The sequence below is a fragment of the Peromyscus maniculatus genome, chromosome 18, assembly GCF_049852395.1.
Source record: "Peromyscus maniculatus bairdii isolate BWxNUB_F1_BW_parent chromosome 18, HU_Pman_BW_mat_3.1, whole genome shotgun sequence".
Lineage (NCBI taxonomy): Eukaryota > Metazoa > Chordata > Mammalia > Rodentia > Cricetidae > Peromyscus > Peromyscus maniculatus.
In genome coordinates, this window is record NC_134869.1 from 6,446,107 (window position 1) to 6,468,108 (window position 22,002).

Below are 22,002 nucleotides of genomic sequence, written 5' to 3' on the forward strand. Positions count from 1 at the left end.
CTGGAAATAGAAAATCTAAGTAAATGAATGGGAACTTCAGATGTAAGCATAACCAACAGAATACAAGAGATGGAAGAGAGGATCTCTGGTGTAGAGGATACAATAGAGGAAATGGATTTGTCAGTGAAAGAAAATACTAATGCCAAAAATATTATAAAACAAAATGTCCAAGAAATCTGGGATACCATGAAAAGACCATACCTATGAATAATAGGGGTAGAGGAAGGAGAAGAATACCAACTCAAAGGCACAGAAAATATATTCAACAAAATCATGGAAGAAAACTTTCCCAACTTAAAGAAGGTAATGCCTATGAAGATACAAGAAACCCATAGAACCTCAAACAGACCATACACACCCAAACAGTCTTCTCGCCACATAATAATTAAATAACTAAATGTACAGAATAAAGAAAGAATATTAAAAGCGTCAAAGGAAAAAGGCCAAGTGAGTAATAAAGACAAATCCATCAGAATAACACCCGATTTCTCAATGGAGACTTTGAAAGCCAGAAGGATCTGGACAGATATAATGCAGATGCTAAGAGACCATGAATGCCAGCCTAGACTAATATACCCAGCAATACTCTCAATCATAATGGAGTGATTGGAGTGAACAAGACATTCCAAGACAAAGCCAGATTTAAACAATACTTATCCACAAACCCAGCCCTACAGAAAGCACTAGAAGGAAAATTCCAACCTAAGAAAGTCAGATACACCCACGAAAAAACACAGGCAATAGATAACACCACGGCAGTAAACCCCAAAGAAGAGAAGTACACACACACACTACAACCAAAAAATAACAGGAATGAACAATCACTGGCCATTAATATCCCTTAATAAGGTGGACTTAATTCACCTATAAAAAGACACAGGCTAACAGAATGGATACGAAAGCAGGACCCATCTTTCTGCTGCATACAAGAAACACACCTCAAATTCAAACATAGACACTACCACAGAATAAAAGGCTGGGAAAAGTCTTTCCAATCAAATGGTCTTAAGAAGCAAGCAGCTGTAGCCATCCTAATATCCAGCAAAATAGACTTCAAACTAAAATCAATCAAAAGAGATCAAGAAGGGCATTAAATATTCATCACAGGAAAGATCCTCCAAGATGAATTTGCAATTCTGAATATTTAAACTCCAAACACAAGGGCACCCACATATGTAAAAGAAACATTACTAAAGCTTAATCACATATGAAATCCCACATATTAATAGTGGGAGACTTCAACACCCCACTCTCACCAATGGACAGATCTGCCAAATCAAATCTTAAAAGAGAAATAAAGGACTTAACTGATGTTATGACTCAAATGAACTTATTCAATATCTACAGAACATTCCATCCTAACAAAAACGAATATACCTTCTTCTCAGCACCCCATGGAACCTTCTCTAACATCGACCACATACTTAGCCACAAAGGAAATCTCAACAGATACAAAACAATTGGAATAATCTCCTGTGTTCTATCAGACCACCATGGTTTAAAGTTAGATTTCAACAACAAAAGCTACAGAAAGCCTCCAATCTCATTGAAACTGAATAATGCTCAACTGAATCATCAGTGGGTCAAGGAAAAAATAAAGAAAGAAATTAAAGACTTCCTAGAGATCAATGAAAATGAATACACCACATACCCAAACTTATGGGACACTATGAAAGCAGTGTTAAGAGGGAAATTCATAGCACTAAATGCCCACATAAAGAAGTTGGAGAAATCTCACACTAGTGACTTAACAGCACACCTGAAAGCTCTAGAACAAGAAGAAGCAAAGTCACCCAGGAAGAATAGATGTCAGGAAATAATCAAATTGAGAGCTGAAATCAATAAAATAGAAACAAAGAGAACAATACAAACAATTAATGAAACAAAGAGTTGGTTCTTTGAGAATATCAACAAGATACACAGGCCCTTATCCAAACCAACCAAAAGACAGAGAGAGAGAGAGCATCCAAATTAACAAAATCAGAAATGAAAAGAGACATATAACAACTAACACTGAGGAAATCCAGAAAATCATCAGGTCATACTTCAAAAACCTCTACTCCAGAGAACTGGAAAATCTAAAAGAAATGGATAATTTTCTGGATAGGTACCACATACCTAAGTTAAATCAAGACCAGATAAACTATTTAAATAGTCCAATAACCCCTAAGGAAATAGAATCAGTCATTAAAAGTCTCCCAACCAAAAAAAGCCTAGGACCAGAGGGTTTCAGCACAGAATTCTATGAGATCTTCAAGGAAGATTTAATACCAATACTCTTTAAATTGTTCCCCACAATAGAAACAGAAGGAACATTATCAAACTGCTTCTATGAGGCTACAATTACCCAGATTCCTAAGCCAAACAAAGATGCAACAAAGAAATAGAACTGCAGACCAATCTCCCTAATGAACATTGATGCAAAAATACTCAATAAAATACTGGCAAACAGACTACCAGAACACATCAAAGCAATTATCCACCATGATCAAGTAGGCTTCATCCCAGGGACGCAAGTGTGGTTCAATATAGGAAAGTTCATCAAAGTATACACCATATAAACAAACTGAAAGAAAAAAAACACATGATCATCTAACTAGATGCTAAAAAGGCATTTGACAAAATCCAACACCCATTCATGATAAAGGTCTTGGAGAAATCAAGAATATAGGGAACATACATAAACATAATAAAGGCAATTTACAGCAAGGAAACAGCCAACATCAAATTAAATGGAGAGAAACTCAAAGCGCTTCCACTAAAATCAGGAACAAGGCAAAGTGGTCCTCTCTCCTCATACTTATTCAATATAGTACTTGAAATTCTAGCCAGAGCATAAGACATCATAAAGAGATCAAGGGGATACAAATTGGAAAGGAAGAAGTCAAACTTTCCCTATTTGCAGATGACATGATAGTATACATAAGTGACCCCCAAAATTCAACCAAGAAACTCATACAGCTTATAAACACCTTTAGCTATGTAGCAGGATAAAGATTAACTAAAAAAACCAGTAGCCCTCCTATATACAATTGACAAACAGGCTGGGAAGAAAATCAGAGATGCATCACCCTTTACAATGGCCACAAATGATATAAAATACCTTGGGGTAACTCTAACTAAGCAAGTGGAGGACCTGTATGACTAGAACTTGAAGTCCCTGAAAAAAGAAATTGAAGATGTCAGAAAATGAAAATATCTCCTATGCTCATGGATAGGCAGGATTAACATAGTAAAAATGGCAATCTTACCAAAAGCAATCTACAGATTCAATGCAATTCCCATCAAAATACCAACACAATTCTTCATAGGCCTGTAAGAACAATCCTCAAATTCATATGGGAAAACAAAAAACCCAGGAGAGACAAAAGAATCCTGTACAATAAAACAACCCATATCTATTATTCTACAAGTTGCCACGTGACTGGCGGATTACCAGTATCTTAACATCTTTTCATGGCAGCAGCTGGCAGCATCTCTTTACCTCAGCCTTCCACTTCCCAGAATTCTCCCTGCTTGTTCCACCTATACTTCCTGTCTGGCTATTGGCCAATCAGTGTTTTATTTATTAACCAATCAGAGCAACACATTTAACTTACAGAACATCCCACAGCACTTACCCTTTCTTTTTTTTCAAAAAGGAAGGTTTTAACTTTCTCAAAGTGAAATTACAAATAACAAAACAATTATCAAGCAAGAATTACAATTACAATATCTAGTCTATTTATAATAATTATTCTATTTATATTTGGCAAAATTAAAGAAGATATCCTATCTATCTATATTTGTGAGTCTAAGGTTTCATCTCTAACTTATCTTTTTTCATAACTAAAGAAAATTACAACTATCTAGTCTTCAACTACTCTAGGCCTGTAGCCAATGTGAATGCACCAACAATGCTGAGAAACATAAGTTGACTGTCCAGGCTGCCAGCTGTCTTGGTCTACTCTTGCAAGATTCCCGAAAGTTGCTTGCATCCATCTTCCATTTGTCAGGTACCATTATATACCTTCTCGGGTCTTTGATGGGATTGAAGACTAGCAGTTATAGTTACAACATTTTATATATATATGTATGTAAAAAGTCATGTTGACTGTGCCACCATTCCCATGGCTGCTGAGGCCAGATTTGGGGAGTCTGAAGCCAGGCTGTATCCTGTGCAGCTGTGAATAAGATTGAGGAGGCTGTCCCTTGGGTCACCCGAAGCATGTAAAAAGGAGAAGAAACCCGCAGACCCCTGAGATACTCCCCTGCCTGTAGAAGACAGGAAAGTTGACATTCACAGAGGGGGAGTCTCAAGCCAGAACTTTGAGAACTGGCTAGGCACAGTCTTATCCCCCAGTTCATTTCCTGAACATGATCCAACTACCAAGAGTGGGCTGAGATGAACATTGTAGAAGGCAGGTGATGTCTCCTGTCAGCTTGATCTCAGGGCATTTGGAAGAACATGAATCTTCCTCTGGATGGGACATCAGTGAAATAAGAGGCAGAACCATGCAGAAGGGTTTTCTGTCTTTGCTGGATGAATAACTATATATCCTGGGCAGGGTATCTGTTCATGGAAGTGTGATGTTCCACAATTGATTGTTAGGAAGACCAAGCTGTCTGAGGTCTCAACTATACAGCTGACTCAGGCCTCTTTCTAATTACTGGGATTTGCGGGCAATCCTTTATACTTTTCCATCTAGATCTACTGCCTCATCTCTGGATTCATGTGAGCAATCACTATCTCTGAGTATCTTCCCACTGTCTCTATACCACCTCTCTCCTCTGATTTCTTTACCCCCAATACTGTCATCTATGTTCTTAAAATAGTTTAGTTCTTATATCAGTTTAGGGGACATGCCTTGCTCCCAAATTCCAGTATGTCCTCAACTTTTTGGTCTTCACAAGACTCTATTTAGAAATAAAGTTGACAATCACATTTATTTGCTTAAAGCTTCAAAATCTGAAATGACACAGACCACCCAAAAGTTTCATCAGTCCTAGGTTGCAAGGATCATGCTTAGGTCCACAGATTTGGTTGGAGAACATGCATTCCATGCTGACCATGACCTGGCTTCTCTTTATAGCGATGTCACGACAAGAAATGTGAGGTTTGGATATTACAAAGCTGTATGATGCAACAACTCTTGAATTTCTCCCCTTGCCTGCTGTTCTCATGTTCTCCTAATGGATCTTGTACCCAAAGCTAACAGTGCCACCTCTTCAAGAGCATGTGGATTGGAACATGTGACTAGAAAAATAGGCATTTGGCTTTTGTTTACTGGTTGAAGCACCATAGCAGTGATCTACATCATGTTCTACTCCATAATTGTATGCCCGGTTTGTGTGTGTGTGTGTCTGGGTGTTTACATTTCACTCATGATGCCTCTCCATAGACAACACTGAACTCTGACTTGCCACTACATTTTCCTCAGTCTAGGAATTCAAGGATTGGGTCATCGTACTCTTTCCATGAATTGCTTGCTTTCAATATCTGAGAGCTCACCTGGTCTCAGTGGCTCCAACCAGACCTGTCCAGAGCTAGCCACATCTTCACTAACAACCTCATAGTTTGAGTTAGCTCTACTGCCACTCTGGGGGAATCTTCATAACTAACGATGTAACATTTTTGAGCCCACCAATCTCTACAATTCTGAGGAACTTCCCTGGGGGATTGTTAAGAGTTCTCATTCCTACAACTCTCCATTGTCCTGACCGAATTTCTAAGCCCCTTTTTTTCTCAAAATATTGATTATGAATCTTAAGGAGGGGGAAATCCAACCCTGGACAGTGCATGCAAAGTGAGCTTTCAATTTCACTTAGATAAGTTTCTAATGAAGCAGAGGCCTAGATTTCTGGCTTTGGAAGGAGGATCTACCTAAAGGCTTCCATTGTGAATCCAGAGGCTCCTGAAAATGGCACCTTGGTTTCAAGTCACTTTTGGATGAGGTATGTAACAGGGATGAAATAGCTATACCAGGTGACATCATCAGCACATGGACATTCTACTGTATCCTGGAGAGCCCTGGCATTCCATGTGATGTCACCAGTGTTGTGGCAACACCAACTGTCATTGGGGCATTTGTGCAGTGTCTCGTGTTTCACCTACAGACATGCTGTCTAGACTGAACAGGATTCTTGGGAGACAGGATGGAGAGCACAGGGACACCAAAGGGAAGCAGAAGGAAGATGGCCTTCAGTCTCCATGTCACACATCAAGAAATAGATGGTTCTGGGGAAAGCGCAGTGAGTCCTGGGAAATGGATGGGGAGCTTCCTGAAGGAGGAAGGATTGATCTGATGCTTCCAGGAGTGAGGCTAAGCAGATGAGAGTTTCAGAGAAGCAATGGGACTATTTTAGTCCTCTGAATTCTTCAAGAGCAGAACAAAGTTGAGTTTGGTTAGTTTGGCAGAGAGTCAGGGATGGTCAAGGCTGCAGCTGCTCTGTTGAGGGCCCTCTGCTTTCACTCTGAGTGGGAAGGAAGCCCAGAGGGTCTAAAGAGGTTTCAGTACCAGCCCTGCACTTCACCCACACTGGATGCCTTTTGGTGTGTGTCAATAATAACAAGGAGAGTAAAGTCCCCTGATCAATGCTAGAGATTCTCACATTTTAAAAAACAACCACTGGCAAGGCAGGAGCCACCAAGTATTGCTGCATGTCAGTGGTCCCTAAGGTTTCTGAGTTCATGCCTTCTCACTAGCCAGTCATCTTCCCTCTATCTTGAGTGCAGGACTGGGACACCACTCTTCCCGTAAGTATTTGTTCTTGGTGTCAGAGGGCTCACCTATGGAAGCCCAGTCTTTAGGTATTTTCAGTCACATCTTTCAATAGTTGATAACACCTTTGATAACATCCTGATGGATGGAATATATTCTGGTGAAGCTTTTGGCAAAAGTTTTTTTTTTTTTTTAAGATTTATTTACTTATTATGTATACAGAAGAGGGCGTCAGATCTCATTACAGATGGTTGTGAGCCACCATGTGGGTACTGGGAATTGAACTCAGGACCTCTGGAAGAGCAGTCGGTGCTCTTAACCTCTAAGCCATCTCTCCAGCCCCGGCAAAAGTTTAATCATTACATATGTGACCTATCATTGTTCTGACAGGACCCACATAATCCTCCACCATCCCCATACATTGTAACTGCCCCGTGGATCTTCTCTAATTTGCTTGTTCAACTTGTGGAACTGATCTTCCTTTCCCATTATTCTGAGTTAATTTCTTAGCATCCTTTATTTCTCATATTATTAGTTAGCATTCTTCAGGATGAGAAGAGCCATTCCTGGCAGTGTTTGGATGAGTCTTGCCCTCCACACATGATGAACTATTGAATTAGAATGAAGTAGATTCTAATGAGTCAGTGAGATCTCTGGATTGGAATGACAAGGTGCTGAAGGCCCTGCTCTGTCTCAGGGAAAGTGCTGAAAAGGGCAGCTTGGCTTTTGGTGAATTGGAGAAGAGTTTGTTATCAGATAGGTGATGACATTAGCAGTGACCCTAACTGTCCCTTCTCTGGAAATTCTATTGTATCCTGAGTGTCATTGGCATCTTTTGTGAAATCACCAGTGTTGTGGCAATGCCATTTGCCATTGAGGCATTCATTAAGTGTTTAAAGGTTCACCAATCAACATGTTGGCAAAACTGAGAACACTAATTGGCATAGAAAGCCCTGGATTTCTAAGCAGCAGTTGATGCAAGACATGATCATTCTCTTAATGGGGTTCAGTAGCTGTGATCAATTGAAGCAATGGGCCTATGCAGCTTACCTGGGTTCCTAAAGAGCAGATCGAAAGTGGAGGATGTCTGATGATTAGTTGGAAGAGGGCCAGGAAATGTCAGGGAAGCAGCTGCTTTGCTGGGACCCTATTCAGTTCATTATGATTGTCAACAAATGCTAAAGGAGGCACAGAACCACTAATGAGATATCAGGGTAGGATGTTGCTGCACTTTATTCTCAGTGGATTTCTATAGATCTCATGGATATCTGATATAAATACCAGGAAGGGAAACTTACTATCCATGTACCAAGGTCTGAGACATTGAGTTGCCTTTAGTCCTGCACACAGGTTATCAGGGATGGGAGATTCAAAGCACCAGGCAATCGAGTACTTTTATTTTTATTTTTATTTTTATTTTATTTTTTTTAATTTATTTTACAACACCATTCAGTTCAACATAATAGCCACAGATTCCCCTGTTCTCCCACTCTCGCCCCCCTCCCCCCAGCCCACCCCCCATTCCCACCTCCTCCAGATCAAGGTCTCCCCCGAGTACCGGGGTCGACCTGGTAGACTCAGTCCAGGCAGGTCCAGTCCCCCCCTCCCAAACCGAGCCAAGCATCCCTGCATAAGTCCCATGATTCAAACAGCCAACTCATGGAACGAGCCCAGGACCCGGCACCAACGCACAGCTGCCTCCCAAACAGATCAAGCCAAATGACTGTCTCACCCATTCAGGGGGCCTGAAACAGTTGGGGGCCCCTCAGCCTTTGGTTCATAGATCCTGTGCAATCCATGACTTTTTTGCACTGTATCAGGTATTGGCTGACAATTCCAAACCAACATGGCTGGCCTTCCTTATGCCTTTCAGGGACAGTGGGGCTGCAGTAGGTCATAAGGCATATATCTAGCCTTAGAGATTGGAGACAGACACATGACTTATGGTCCCCAGTTAAAGGATATCTGCTCTGATATTTGAGGGCTTCACCGGGTTCCATGCATTTCCTCTTCCTCAGGACTCCTCTTGGGACTCCACATGATCTCTCTTGGCCCTATGCCATTCGTCTGTACAAATTCACTTGTGTTTATGTACCTACAGGGACTACTAGGAAGGCATCATCCACACCCTTCTTCCTCACTGAGCAGGAGCAGCAGCTGAACCAGGTGGATAAACTGACCCTTCAGTTACAGATGATGACCAATGAGAAGAATGAACTGCTGGAACTCCTGGCCCTTTATAACAACAATGAGTTAAACAACAGGTACTCATCATGCCCATTTCCCTGGTGACTGTCTTGACCCTACTGTGTCCTGAGTACATCTGAAAGGCAGAGCCGAAGCTTGTATAAGTGAGATAGGACACAGGCTGTTCTGATTCCTCCAGATGAAACCTAGAGCCTGTGCCCTGAATCACAATCTACAGAGAAGGGCATTAGGGAGTAAGATCACAACATGCATTTCAAGAGGCCTTGACAGGCATTGGCTTTTAGGAGATGCTCAGTGCTCTGAATTGATATTTACTTTTGCTTTTTGCTATGGGAGCAGCTTGAATGGCCTGGTGGTCCTACTCAGTCCATCTGTGTGTGACCAGAAGGCCTGGAATTCAATTCTGCTCCTCTCAGCTTGTTCCTTACACTATGAGACAATGCCCCCTATCTGCATTTCTGTGACATTCTATCTGTGTATGGGAGTTTATACAGCCTTCCTCATGTAGTGCCTTCTCCATAGCAATACTGATTATGAGTTCTGGGTACCCTTACAAGGAGAAAGAATCTGTTTTCTCAAGACAGTAGGAATGCCATTGCAGATTTCAGATAGACCTGGATCTGTGCCATAGACTCCAAGACCTTCTCAGAGAGCTAGTCTACCTGTCCAGGGCTACTGAGGGAGCTCGTGTAGTCCTGTCTCCTTCCCTATTGACACCCAGCCTTTCCTGGCCCTGGGACAGTGAGGCAAGTCTAATGCACACCAGGAGATCCAGTATAGAATTCAGGGTGTGACATCCAGTGGGCTAGTGTAGTACAAAACAGAACCTTAATTCATGTGGTCCCTGACACCCGTGTTCATGGGGTTCTTTTGTCCTGGGCCATGCCCTACCACAGGCTGAAATCTGAGATTGACATGCAGAAAACACAGCATAAGAAGGAGATGTCAGATGTACAGAAATTCCCCAAGGAGGTTTGTGAGGCCTCGTACAGGTGCAAGAAGCTGAGTGAGCAGACCAACTCCTACCAGTGAGTGCCTAATTTAGTAATTTACTAATTTAGTAAAAATTGGTAAGGACTGCTTCTGATAGTCTGAAGTTTTTCCAGTCCTGCCTGATGTAGCTAACAGGAGGAATCTGTCTGACCTAACTCCTGCATCAAATGGTCCCAAATAAACACACTGAGGCTTATATTACTTACAAACTGTATGGTTGATGGCTTAAGTTTCTTGCTAGTTAGCTATATCACCCTAAATTAACCCATTTCTGTTAATCTATATTTTGCCACATGGCTTCTGCATGGCCAGGCTGCTGGCATGTTTCTCCTTGGGTGGCAGCTGGCATATGCTCTACCTCTGACTTTCTTCTTTGTCTTGTCTGGATTTTTCTACCTGGCTCCATCCTGCCTTGCCATAGGCTAAAGCAGCTTATTTATTAACCAATGGGAGCAACACATATTCACAGTATACAGTAAAACATTCCTCAGTACCTTCTTCACCTTAGAACAAAGTTGGGCTGTGTTTCTAGTCTGTTTACCTCTTAGCAAGTAGCCTGCCTTATATCTCTTGGACTTGTGCCTCCTAAACTGAGTTCTCCAAAGAGTGAAGAGTCTGAGAACCCCTCTCAACGTTTTTTTGTCAACTTCTGGAGCTTCTTGACAGAAAACATGGTTTGCACCATGAATGGTTTCTGCGGCTCTGGCAGGAGCTCACAGAATGGTTTCAATGGGACATAAAGATGGAATGTATTCCTGCTGGATCTTCTGTCCCGCTCAGAGCATGGATTCCTTCTACCTGCTCATGTTTTCCCAATACTGTGAACAATTAAACACCAGGGTATGTATGGGGGAAGTGGGGGATCCAGTTTTCAGAGGAACATGGATCCTTTACAGTCAGGGTCTTCAGAAGTTGTTGGAATTTTTCGGGAATTTGGCTATTCTCTGGCTTTGGCCTGCACCTAAGTAATGCTGCCATGGCTAATCTGGGTTCCAACCCAGGGCTGTTGGGAATGGGTACAAGGGATCTTGCAGGAATCATGGTATTAGGGAGCAGGAGTGGGAGATGGAGGTGGAGCTCATCATTTTTGGTGACATTTCAGCACCCTCTACAGTCAGCTCCTGAGTGAATGGACTCAGCTAAGGGAAAAAGTGAGCATGTTGAAAGAGAACAACAGAAAGCTGCATGGGGAGCAGATTTCACTACAAGAGTCCTGTGAGGAGGCAAGGAGGCTCTGTGAGGAGGCCCATGAGAAGATGTATGACCTCTGGACAAAGCAGCAGCAGGTAGGTTGAAGCAGCAGGGCCAAGCCCCCACTTGTCTACCCATACACACACATATACACACGCCCATGTAACCATCTACTCACTTATCCACCTGACCCATCCCACCCAATAGTTCATTTCTGTGATCATTCACAAGTCTTTCTGGGGAGTTAGCCTCTTGGAAGGCACTGCATGACTGAAAAGCAAACCCTACTGCTCTGCTAGAAGCTGCAGTCCATTGAGGGAGACGGGTAAATCACATGTCACTCACCAATATGCTAGTATGGGGCAGCAGTACTGTGATGGGAGCCACTTAGGGAGTAGCACAGAGATCGGTGTGAATGAGTTCAAGGGTCTGGGTCTCATTTGCTTGGCACAGGTCATATGAGATCAGAGGCAGAAACAGCATGGAAGGAGGAACGTCCCCTACAATAGCCAAATGACTCGGTCTTGTGGACATCTTTTTGGGTGTCACATATTATTTTACCCTCTTCTTCTGAGACTTCCATGGTGTTCTCTTTACCAGGCCAAGCTCTTGATTCACACTGACAGAAACTTAAGTAACAGCTTGTCAGTACTGTTTGCTCTGAGTGGCAAGGCAAGTTCTCCCATCCTGGATCTTACACTCGGAAGCTCACTGGACGACCAGGGATGTGGCCAGGGCTTATGACAGACAAGGGTCAGGGTGGCAGATTTGAGATTTTAAGAGAACAATTTCTCCAAGTGCACCAACATAGCCTGCAGAAGCACAGCATGTTTCCCCAGACATGTATAGTCTCAAAATGATGGAAAGCAGAATTGTGGGTCTCACTTGAAACAGCTAGTGTGAGGAGTCTCAATTCAACTGGTAATGCCATCCTCATTCAGTTGATGTCCTCCTCATTGCGTTCTGTTCACTTATGATTTGTGGTGTGTGTGTGTGTGTGTGTGTGTGTGTGTGTGTGTGTGTGTGTGTGTGTGTGTCTATGTTATGTGTGGTGTATACATGCCTGAGGATGCTTACATTTGTGGGGTTGTTGGAAGGCCAGATGATGACATCAAGTGACCTCTGTTGCTTTCTCCCTTATTCCCTTTAGCCTGGGCCTCTCACTGAACCTCAGAATTTCTCTTCTGGCTAAGTGGATAGCCACAGGTCTTTGGATCGCTGTCTCCTCACACTAGAGCTTCCTGTCTTTTTCTGTCTCATCTCATTGATAAATGATTCATTTGGTCAGAAAGTAAACTCACTTGTTGGTTTCTCTTAATTTCTGCACTTTTTTATTGGTTTGGAACAAATGCATTTTGTAATAAATAAAAAAATCAAACAATGGAGCTATTTTAAAAATCAATGTAGACTTTTCTTTCACTGAATAGAGATAACATCCCATGAAATGTCTGGTTTATCTTACTACCTACACAACATGGAACCTGACATTTTGATGCTCACTCTATCATATTTATAGCTGTGTCTTAGGAAAGACTCCTCCTACTAGTAGTATAGAATACTTCATTTCAAGAAAGTGCTATGGGTGACCTACATAGCCTCCATCTGACTTAACTGGGACTGTTTTCACATAATATGCACTGTAATCCAGTCAAAAGTTGTTGGGTAATGACAATGGTGATTTCCATTTTGAAGTGCAATCAATGTCTTTTGTGTCAGAATCTGGGCAGGTTTAGTGAGGAGACTATGATGGGTCAACTGGATCTATCAGGAGGCTTCATGTCAAGCCCTCTTCCATGGGCACTTGGTCTTGTGTGGTCAAACTCATTTGTGCAGAGGTTGCTATTTATCTGTACAATCAGTGAGTCTGCTATAAAAACTGCCCTAGGAGGGGAAACAAGTTCAGGCCAGGGCAGAAAAGCCTGGCTGTGTCTAAGAGCTTGTAGACAGCAGGGCGGACCCACTACCTCTCCCTGTAGTACAAAAAGAGTTGCAACATTCCAGCCTCGTCCCTTTCCCTTCTGGGTTCAAGAGAGTTGTGTGTGTGTATTTGTGTGTTTTCTTATGTGTAATTTTGTGGGTATGAAAATATGTGTTTGAGCCTCTATGTGTATATTCACTCACTCATAGAACAATGGAACATCTTTAAGAATTGTGGAGACAGAGTTCAATGAGAAAGTACTATCCCTAATCTAGTTAGTACCACTTTGCATCAGTCAAAGAACAGATGGTGTTGTCCATCCTTCTGTATGTCCACACAGCTAACTACAACAAAACACAGAAAAATGATGAAAGCTAAAATTTTTTCAGGTATTTGTAGAGGCAGAATTATTTATCTGCAAAGAAATCCTCAGGATAAGAACAAAGTAATAGGGTCCATAAAGGTGAGAAAGAAGCTACTGAGAAGAGGAAAGGCTGCCTGAAGGTTTGTGTCCTTCTCTGCTCAGGTGAATGGTGGCTGACCACTGATGACTTCCCTGCATCCTGTTTTGTTTTTCTCCTCATTGTCTGCTGCCATTTTCTTTGCACCTTTCCCTAACCTTGGTTCAGCTAACCTTGTCCTTGGAGCTTGGCCTGGATTTTATTCTCTGAGAAATTCTAGACTGCGGAGATGCTTGTGGCTGCATCTCAGCCCAGCAGACGTCCCACAGCTATGCTGAGGTGTGAGAAGAGGCTGTCTCAGTGCACCCCTTAGGCTCCTCACACTCTAAAGCACCCACTCCATGTTGTGTCTGCAGCACTCAGAAACTGCTTTTATTCTAAACTTCTTCATTCTGAGTTAAAATCGGCCTGATGGAAGGTTGGGAGAAATGAGAACTATCAGATATTGGTAGGAGTGTAAGATGTTGTAGCCCTGTGAGAAGCTCTTTAAAATTATTCAGAATATTGAATGCAGACTCCAAGTGGACCATTGATTCCAGACTGGAATGTAGGTGTCCACAGAGAAGAGAGGACAACAGGGTTACAGCAGGATTCATCAGAACACCACCAACTAGAAACTACTCAGATGCACATCCTTGATGAGTGCAAACATACAATGTGGTCCACGGAATATAGTTAAACATGGAATAATACATGCAATCCTTTCGCTGAGTTAGTCAACCTTCTGTTACTCAAAGAAATCCCTGACACAGTCATCTTACTTGGAGGAAAGGTTAATATAGACTCCTGAGTTTAGAGATTTTCTAGTTTCTGAGCATGTTGCTTTGGGCCTAAATTGAGGCAACCTGTGCTTTAGAGAGCTTCTTTAGGAGGAAGCTGCCCTCCCTGGAGGCACTGGGAAGCGAGCAAGGGGCTGGCCCATTGCCATCCAGTGGTCCTGTGCTGGGGAACTAAGCTTTCAATTCACAGACTGGAGAACTTGCTAGGAGAGCTTGGATTACTGGTAAAGGATCCCTGGGGTTCACCTATCTGTGTACAGGTTTACAAGGCAAGCATTACATTGACTGATCTGCATACTGAATTCTTCTCCCAGATCACCAGGCATGCATGTGTTATACAGACACACAGGCAGGCAACACCTGCACATATAAAGTAAAAATAAAATGAAAAATTATCTAAACAGAGTAAAAGTACACAATCTTCTCAACATCACTGTGTTCAGAGCATCTTGAGTTTTCCTTTCTCTTTGCTGGAATATGGGTAAAGAGGCTGTGGGTTAATGAAAGGTCACTTTCTTCTTCATAGTATCCCAGGTGATCTCATATTACATCAGTGTTATCTGGTAAAGCAAACATGGAGACAATGTAGTGTGCTTGTATGTGTGCATCCATGTACATGTGTGTGTTCAACTGTGTGTGTGTATATGTATGTATGTATGTATGTATGTATGTATGTATGTATGTATGTATGTGTATGTGCATGCATCTATATGTACAGGGGTACAGACAACCCTCTCCTAAAAACACAATCTTCTAATGAACAGGAACATCAAAGACTTGAGGAAGATCTTCAGTCCCTGATGAAGCAGAAGGAGCTGCTCACCCGGCAAAGGGACTTGGCAGCAAAGCTGCAGCATCACTTCACTGTGTCCCAGATGAGGTAGGAGCTCAGGCTTCCAGAAGCAGGGGGATCTAAGTGGGTCCACTGTACCTAGATCTCTGTCCTCTTTGAGTTTCTGTTCAATTGGTAAAGCTCCTAACCACAGCAAGTGAATGAACACCTCAGAGGTAATTGCTGTCTCAGTCAACGGGAACTTCTGTCCAGGAAGCAATATGCTTTCTCCTTGGTCTTATGGGGATTGTGTCCCCTTCTTCCCTTCTGAGAACTCTAATATGCTCTGAGTATCTCAAATCTAACGTTTGATCTCCCCACAAATATTCCCATGGTAGCCATAAACCTAGAAGGGGAATCATCAATCATGAAGGAAAGTGTGTCCTCCTGCAACTTTATTTTCCATCAGGAACATCACATTTAGAGATAAGTGTCTACCCTTTCGCAGATTTGAATACAGCACACTCCTGCTGATTGCAGGCTCTCCACAGTGTTTATCAGTTTCTTATGAAAAGATTTACTCTGGTTATAAACAGAGTAGGAGTTGACAAATTAATCCCATTCAGGGGTCTGGGCTGTAGGATTAATCAGAGCCTTCTCTGCATTGCTGTGTAGGCTCCACTAGAGGGCAGGCATAGAGTTTTGCAGGAGGTTCTCATTCACCTGGTATCTAATCAAGACCAGCAACATTTGTCCTGACCTGTCCCTCAGATTTTGTCAAACTGATATTTCTCCAAAATGATGTCTTTGGACTGTTGGAGAAATAGGCTGTTTCTTCTAATCCAGCACAGTGTGTATTTTCCAGTTCAATGTCTAGTAGTTTTTAAAAGGTGAGGGAAAAAAATCCTGCCCAGGTGCTCTCTGACCCTTTTCCCTTGGGGAAGCAGGGAATGAGCTCAGCTGAGAGGTAATGCTCGATTGTCTAACTGAGCAGATCTGGTGGGGGCTCAAAAGCTGACATGGCAGGTCCCCCCAGGCTTGTGTCCCAGCTGCCTTTCTCCCCTAGGTTTGAAAACCTCCAGCAGAAACTGGAGCAGACCACAGCCCAGGATGAGAGCCTTCTGAAGATGAAGCTGCTGAAGCAGAAACACTATGTCTCAGGCAAGTCAGCCACCATTGAGCCTCATCCCCAGCAGCCAGAGTGTTCATGGGGTGTGTTTCCTTCCTTAGCTTTTGTTTATTAGGGATGAATAAGCCCTGATTTTCTTGGCATGTGCACAGCCAAACTGTTTCTGAATCTATTTTCTTTTCTGATTTTCCCTGACAGTACCTGTTAAGGAGACTGGGAAGGCTGGAAGAAGCCAAAGACACCTTGAAGGCATGACATTCTACACTCCAGGTTCAAGGCCTCCTCAGAAAATGCCACCTCTTTTCAGCTTTGAACTCACTAGTGAGGCTAATATCAACCTACCATGAGGCGGTCCAGCCACAATCGGATCCACATCTGTTGGCTCACTATCCCCAGACAAAAGTTTTGTAAAAACAAGTCTAATATACAGAGAACACAACAGAAATTACTAAGAACCCTGACTCCATATGTGATGGAAATCTGACAAGGAATATGGTGTTAATGTCACACTGCCATCCAGACAGACCTCACCAAAAGCATAAGATTCTCTCTAGTGCAGTTTTCAAGCTGAAGGCATGCTATGGGCAAGTGTAGCTGAAGATACTTCACTAGAGAGAATATGCCAGTTCCTCAACTCTTTTGCTCTTCCATAATGAAATTCCAAAGGAAACTGATATTTCCTCTTTTTTTTTTTTTGGTTTATATCTTAGGATATTTATGCTTTGGTTTTTGGTTTTATTCATTTTCGTTTAAGGTTGTGTTAATTTTTGTTATACTTTTATTCTTGTCATTGGTTTAGTAGTTTGCTAAGGCTATATACTGGATATAATGACTGCTGTTTTAAAAACTCTCATTGAGTAAAATGAATGTATTTTATGAATAAAATAAATTTCAAACTTTTCACTCTAGACTCTTTCTTCTTTAGTCAGATGAGGTTTCACATGCCTGCAAACCCAGAAATCACAGGCTTGGATGTATCTCAGTAAGTTCCTGGAATCTTGGGCTGCACACAGATTTCCCAGCCATGGGCCTCGGGGCTACACAGGGGGGTGGCGACTTGGATGTTGGTGTATAGCCTACCTCATGGATACCCACTACATAATAGAAAAATTAGACATAATGTATCCTTGATGTCATATATTTAGCTACCAGTAAAATGTGGTACACTGTACACACATGTTCACGGAACTTCATGTAGACCAAATTAAAGGGAAACACAAGTATATTGTTCCAGGCCACTCAGGAAATGAGAACGCTCATTAAACTTGTATAAAGGAAATCAGGAAGTAAAAAGCAATCTGCCTCTGGTTTTCTTGAAATATATCATGAGTGATAAGTGAACAGCAGAGCTGATTTCCTGCAAGACAATTTAGGATATTTTGTGGCGCTTTTGTTTATACTTATGGGTGTTTTGCCACCACATACATGCAATTCCCACAAAGGCCAGGTGAGGGCAGATTCCACCTGCATTTTAAGTTAAAAAGGATTGTTAGCTGTCTGTCCTGTGAGTCTTCTGAGACAGGAATAAATGCTCTTAATGGATGAGCCATCTCCACAGTCCTGTAATAGACCCTTGTCCTCCCAGCCCTGTGTGCTGTATTAGGTGGATTGGATCACTCCCCACCAAAGACTGAAGTTTATTGAAAACTGTAGGGACAGGCATGCTAATTGTCTTAGGCTGCCACACATCCATTCAGGGCTCTCATAGGTTCAGGATCCTACCCCAGTCACTGACTGTGAGATTGGAACATATTTGCTAGATCTCTTCTAGGTTGACAACACCTATTAAGCCAGTCTGTTGTAATAAATATTGAGAAGACCCTCCTGGGGGTTGAGGTAGGATGAGGAATCCCTCTTGATGGTCTGATAAGCAATGTTGGGAGGAACCTCATGACTAGGTGGAGTAGATGGAGCCTGCATTAGGGGCCACATATCTGTGGTGCAGAGTGATTCTGTGCAAAACTAAAAAAGGAGAGAAGTGGTTGAAGCTGCTCTATTACCACGCAGATCTCAGATTATATTGAGAAAGTTCTTCCAGAGACTGATTTACTCTGGTGAAGCTCCTCTGGGATAGATCTGACTCCTGAGACTGACAGTGAGGCAGAGATTTAATGTGTAAAGAAAGTTATCCCCTGGGTCTCCAGACTGGAGCTCTCACATCAAGGGTAAAAAGAACCTACTGTCCTCTGATCTTCCTGTGTGTGGTGGAGGGGGTGCCAGGTGTTACCCCACTGAAGCTAAGACATCTAGTTTTTCATTTCTCACTTAAACTAGAATCTCTCCATCTCATATAATTACTCATTTAATTAGATTACTGTGTGTTCCGTTTGAGAAATTTCAGACTTGTGTTATTTTACTTTCTCGCCCAGAAGGTATAGAAACCTAGTAGGCCAGCATCAAATCATCACCTAAAACACAGGTTAAGGGAATGTGACCATGTGGATTTATAACTGAGATAAGGCTGTTGTGAGACCCAAACTACTCTAAAAGTTCTCTACCTGGCTGGTGCATTGGTCATGGTTCCATTGGTCTAACACCTTATTGAATGAATTTCTGTATATACAGAAGGCTATTGTTTAGAATGACTTAGAGGCTGTGCTCCAGCTATTTGAACATTGGCTGGCTATGATGACAAAGTCCAAGAATCCAGCAGTTTCTCAGTCCACTACACTTGATGTCTCACCCATCAGTAGTATAGTCTGGAATGCCAGAGAAGTTGGCTCCAATGCCAGTGATGGAATGAACTTGCTAGCAAGGTGAGACCAAGCAGCTAAAGAGCAAAAGCTCCCTTCTTCCATTTCTTTATATGGGCTTCCAGCACAAGGCCTGGCTGATTACAGGTGGGGTTTTTGGGCTTTAAAACATCTGAGGTGAAGGTGTTTCTTTCTCCATCAATAACTAGATGAAAGGAATGTCTTCCTTATGCAAAGATCTGATTACATGTGTATCTTCTCTCTTCAAATTAAGCAAAAATACCTCACAGGTGTGCCCCTCAATATTTGGTTTTTGCTTAATTGCAGATGTAGTAAATTTCACAACCAAAAAGAGCCATCACAACTTCACCCCATGTCAACTTGACACACAATTATATCTTTTTATATCATAATTAATTTCAAAATGGAAAATAACCAGGTCATAATAATCCCTAAACATGATATAATTATTCCAAGTACAAGACAAACACATTATGTATTAGACCAGCTCAAAATTATGCCTAGCATGATTTAACTATCCCTGTACAACTACAAGCACATTATAAAGTTAGAGTAAGTGGTAATGTCCCTTGAGGGACATTTTTTAGTATCTCAAATTTAAATATTATAAACATCAATATTCTTCCTTCTTTTGTAATGAATGTTTTTATTTATTTGTTTATTTTTGTTTTTACATCCTAACCAAAATTTCACCTCCATCCTCTCCTCTCAACCCTCCACCCACCTCCACTCTTCCTGATCCACACCCATTCCTCCTCTTTCTTCTCTTCAAAAATGGGCAGGCCTCCTATGAATATCTGTCTGCCATGTTATATCAAGTTGTGGTGGGACTAGGCATGACCTCTTCTATTAAGGCTGGATGTAGCAATTCAGTAGGAGGAATGGGGTCCAAAAGCAGGAATTAGAGACAAGCTGTGCTCCCACTGTTAGGTGTCTCACCAGAAGACCAAGTTATACAACAGTGAAATATATGCAGAGTGCCTAGGTCAGTCCCATGTAAGCTACCTGGTTGGTGGTTCACTATGAGCCTAGGTTAGTTAGTTCTGTGGGATGCTTCTGGGGCTCCTGACACCACTATCAAATACAAAAATTTAATTGTTTATTCACTAATTTACATGTATTGGTATTTTTCCTTAATGAATGCCTGTGTGAGGGTGTCGATTCCTCTAGAACTGGAGTTACAAACATTTGTGAGCTGCATCGATTTTTTCATTATTTTAAAAATTAATTATTTCATATGACGAGTGTATGGAAATCTACCGATCAAATTTAAAACAGTAAAATATATCCATTTGCTTATTTTGAGAGGGAGAAATACATACATACATATGACAGAGAATGAACATACACAACACATCATGCCATTCTGTCATTCTGTTTATATAGAGGTAAATGAACAAATTAGAAGGAGTAAACTCTTTCCTTCCACCCAACTGGGCATCTCATTGGCCCTTCCCTGGTACTTTCCATGATCAACTCATGGATTTCTACCTTAGAGGTTTTTCTTGTGGTTCTGAAAGTTAGAAAATATTATTATTAAAGTGCATTGTGAAAAAATTGAGCTGAATTTTGTTTCAAATGAATGACACTCTTAATAAAAGCTCACTGTAGTGGAAAGAATTCTTGATGGGAAGAGGGTTGCTGTGTGTCCAGCTTGAAGAAACTGCTTTCCAGAGTAATTCATGGGAAAAGGCAAAAGTGAAGTTACTCTGCCATGCAGGTAAGGGAATTCACTGGAAATAACCAGTGAAAAAGCACCAAGGAAGGTTCCAGGGTGAGTCATTGAAATGCCATGTTTCTTCTTGGCATTGTGCCTTTGAGAGTCTGTCCTTTGTGCCCCGTGCACTTCCCTGGTCTAAGGCTATTGGTCATTTGTGCTGTGCAGGCCCCTGTGGACAGTTCAGGTTTCAGCATTTAACCAGTTTCAGCAATCATCACATACTTTTCCCAATATAACATTCCTACAAGGATCAAAATTTCCAAGGCACTTCAGAAGTTAAATAGCCTTTGTGGTTATTGCATGTTTTAGAATACTAATGTCTCAGCCGGGTCGGTCAGTGGTGTTGCAGGCCTTTAATCCCAGCACTCGGGAGGCAGACCCAGGCGGATGTCTGTAAGTTTGAGGCCAGCCTGGACTACCAAGTGAATTCCAGGAATGGCTCAACGCTACACAGAGAAACCCTGTCTCGAAAAACAAAAAAAAAAGAAAGAAAGAAAGAAAGAAAGAAAGAAAGAAAGAAAGAAAGAAAGAAAGAAAGAAAGAAAGAAAGAAAGAAAGAAAAAGAAAGAAAGAAAGAAAGGAGAATCTTGGACTCACAGACTTAATCTACAGATATAAGTTGACCTCCTGAGTACCAACTGTGTGGATTATATACATTTCATTTAAAACACGAACTATGCTCAATACATGCACGCCAGGATGTGCCATTCACCATATGATCCAAGCTCTCATCTGAGTAACCAATGAATATGGACATAGCATAATATAAATGGCGTTATAATGCATCTTGTTGTGGCCTGATATAACTTCAAATCTTGACTTGGGCTGATATTTTTAGGAAAAATCAAGTCTCAAAAATAACATAGGAGTAACACTTCCTACCAAGAAGCTTGGACTAACCCAAAATCTGCTTCGGTAATTCTTTCCTACTTCTTTTAACAGAAACATGATCCATAATGTTTGTTTTTCTTACAAGATTTCAGAGAGTTGAACTTAATAGAAAATATTACATCAAGTGTGGAAATGATTTCTCAAAGAATGATCCCATTGTATTATATTTTAAATTTCAAGGATGATGTGTAATGCCAATCACTCAAGCATTAACAAATAAAGACTTTTCTCACACATTGTCAGACTTCCTCCTATATTTAATTTTCCTTATTCTGACTTTTCTTGATTAACATTCTAGAATGAACCATCTCATTCTGATCTTTCAATTGCAGGCAATTCTACATTTCATTACATCAAGTTGCTGCATCTCCACTTTACTTAAAAGATTCCAGACTAATTATTTAATGGGGTGTCCTTGTGCTGCTGAGCCCAATGCTCTGAGTTCTTCACCCAGATCTAGTTCTTTGACCAATATAGAAAAAAGGACAAATGTTCTGGAGACACTCTCTCTTTGGTGGACTCAGT

At 41.6% G+C, this 22,002-nt stretch overlaps 2 protein-coding genes across 4 annotated transcripts in view; one reads left to right on the plus strand and one right to left on the minus strand.

Annotated features, from left to right (window-relative positions):
- Positions 1-22,002, minus strand: part of LOC143269256 (disks large homolog 5-like) — a 340,382-nt gene that overhangs the window by 104,331 nt on the left and 214,049 nt on the right. The window lies entirely within an intron of this gene.
- On the plus strand, positions 6,037-20,964 carry LOC143269244 (uncharacterized). The gene is made up of 7 exons (XM_076554313.1): positions 6,037-6,231; positions 8,803-8,965; positions 9,806-9,937; positions 11,005-11,188; positions 15,016-15,131; positions 16,090-16,184; positions 16,351-20,964. The coding sequence occupies exons 1-7, from the start codon at positions 6,099-6,101 to the stop codon at positions 16,497-16,499; spliced, it is 972 nt and encodes a 323-aa protein (XP_076410428.1). The 5' UTR covers positions 6,037-6,098; the 3' UTR covers positions 16,500-20,964.

What these genes read in the sequence shown, in the direction of transcription:
- LOC143269244 (XM_076554313.1), top strand. Translation starts at nt 6,099, where the DNA reads ATGCTGTCTAGACTGAACAGGATTCTTGGGAGACAGGATGGAGAGCAC. An exon ending in GAGCAGACCAACTCCTACCA is followed by an intron (nt 9,938 to 11,004) that starts GTGAGTGCCTAA and finishes GTGACATTTCAG; the next exon opens with CACCCTCTACAGTCAGCTCC. An exon ending in TCTGGACAAAGCAGCAGCAG is followed by an intron (nt 11,189 to 15,015) that starts GTAGGTTGAAGC and finishes TCTAATGAACAG; the next exon opens with GAACATCAAAGACTTGAGGA.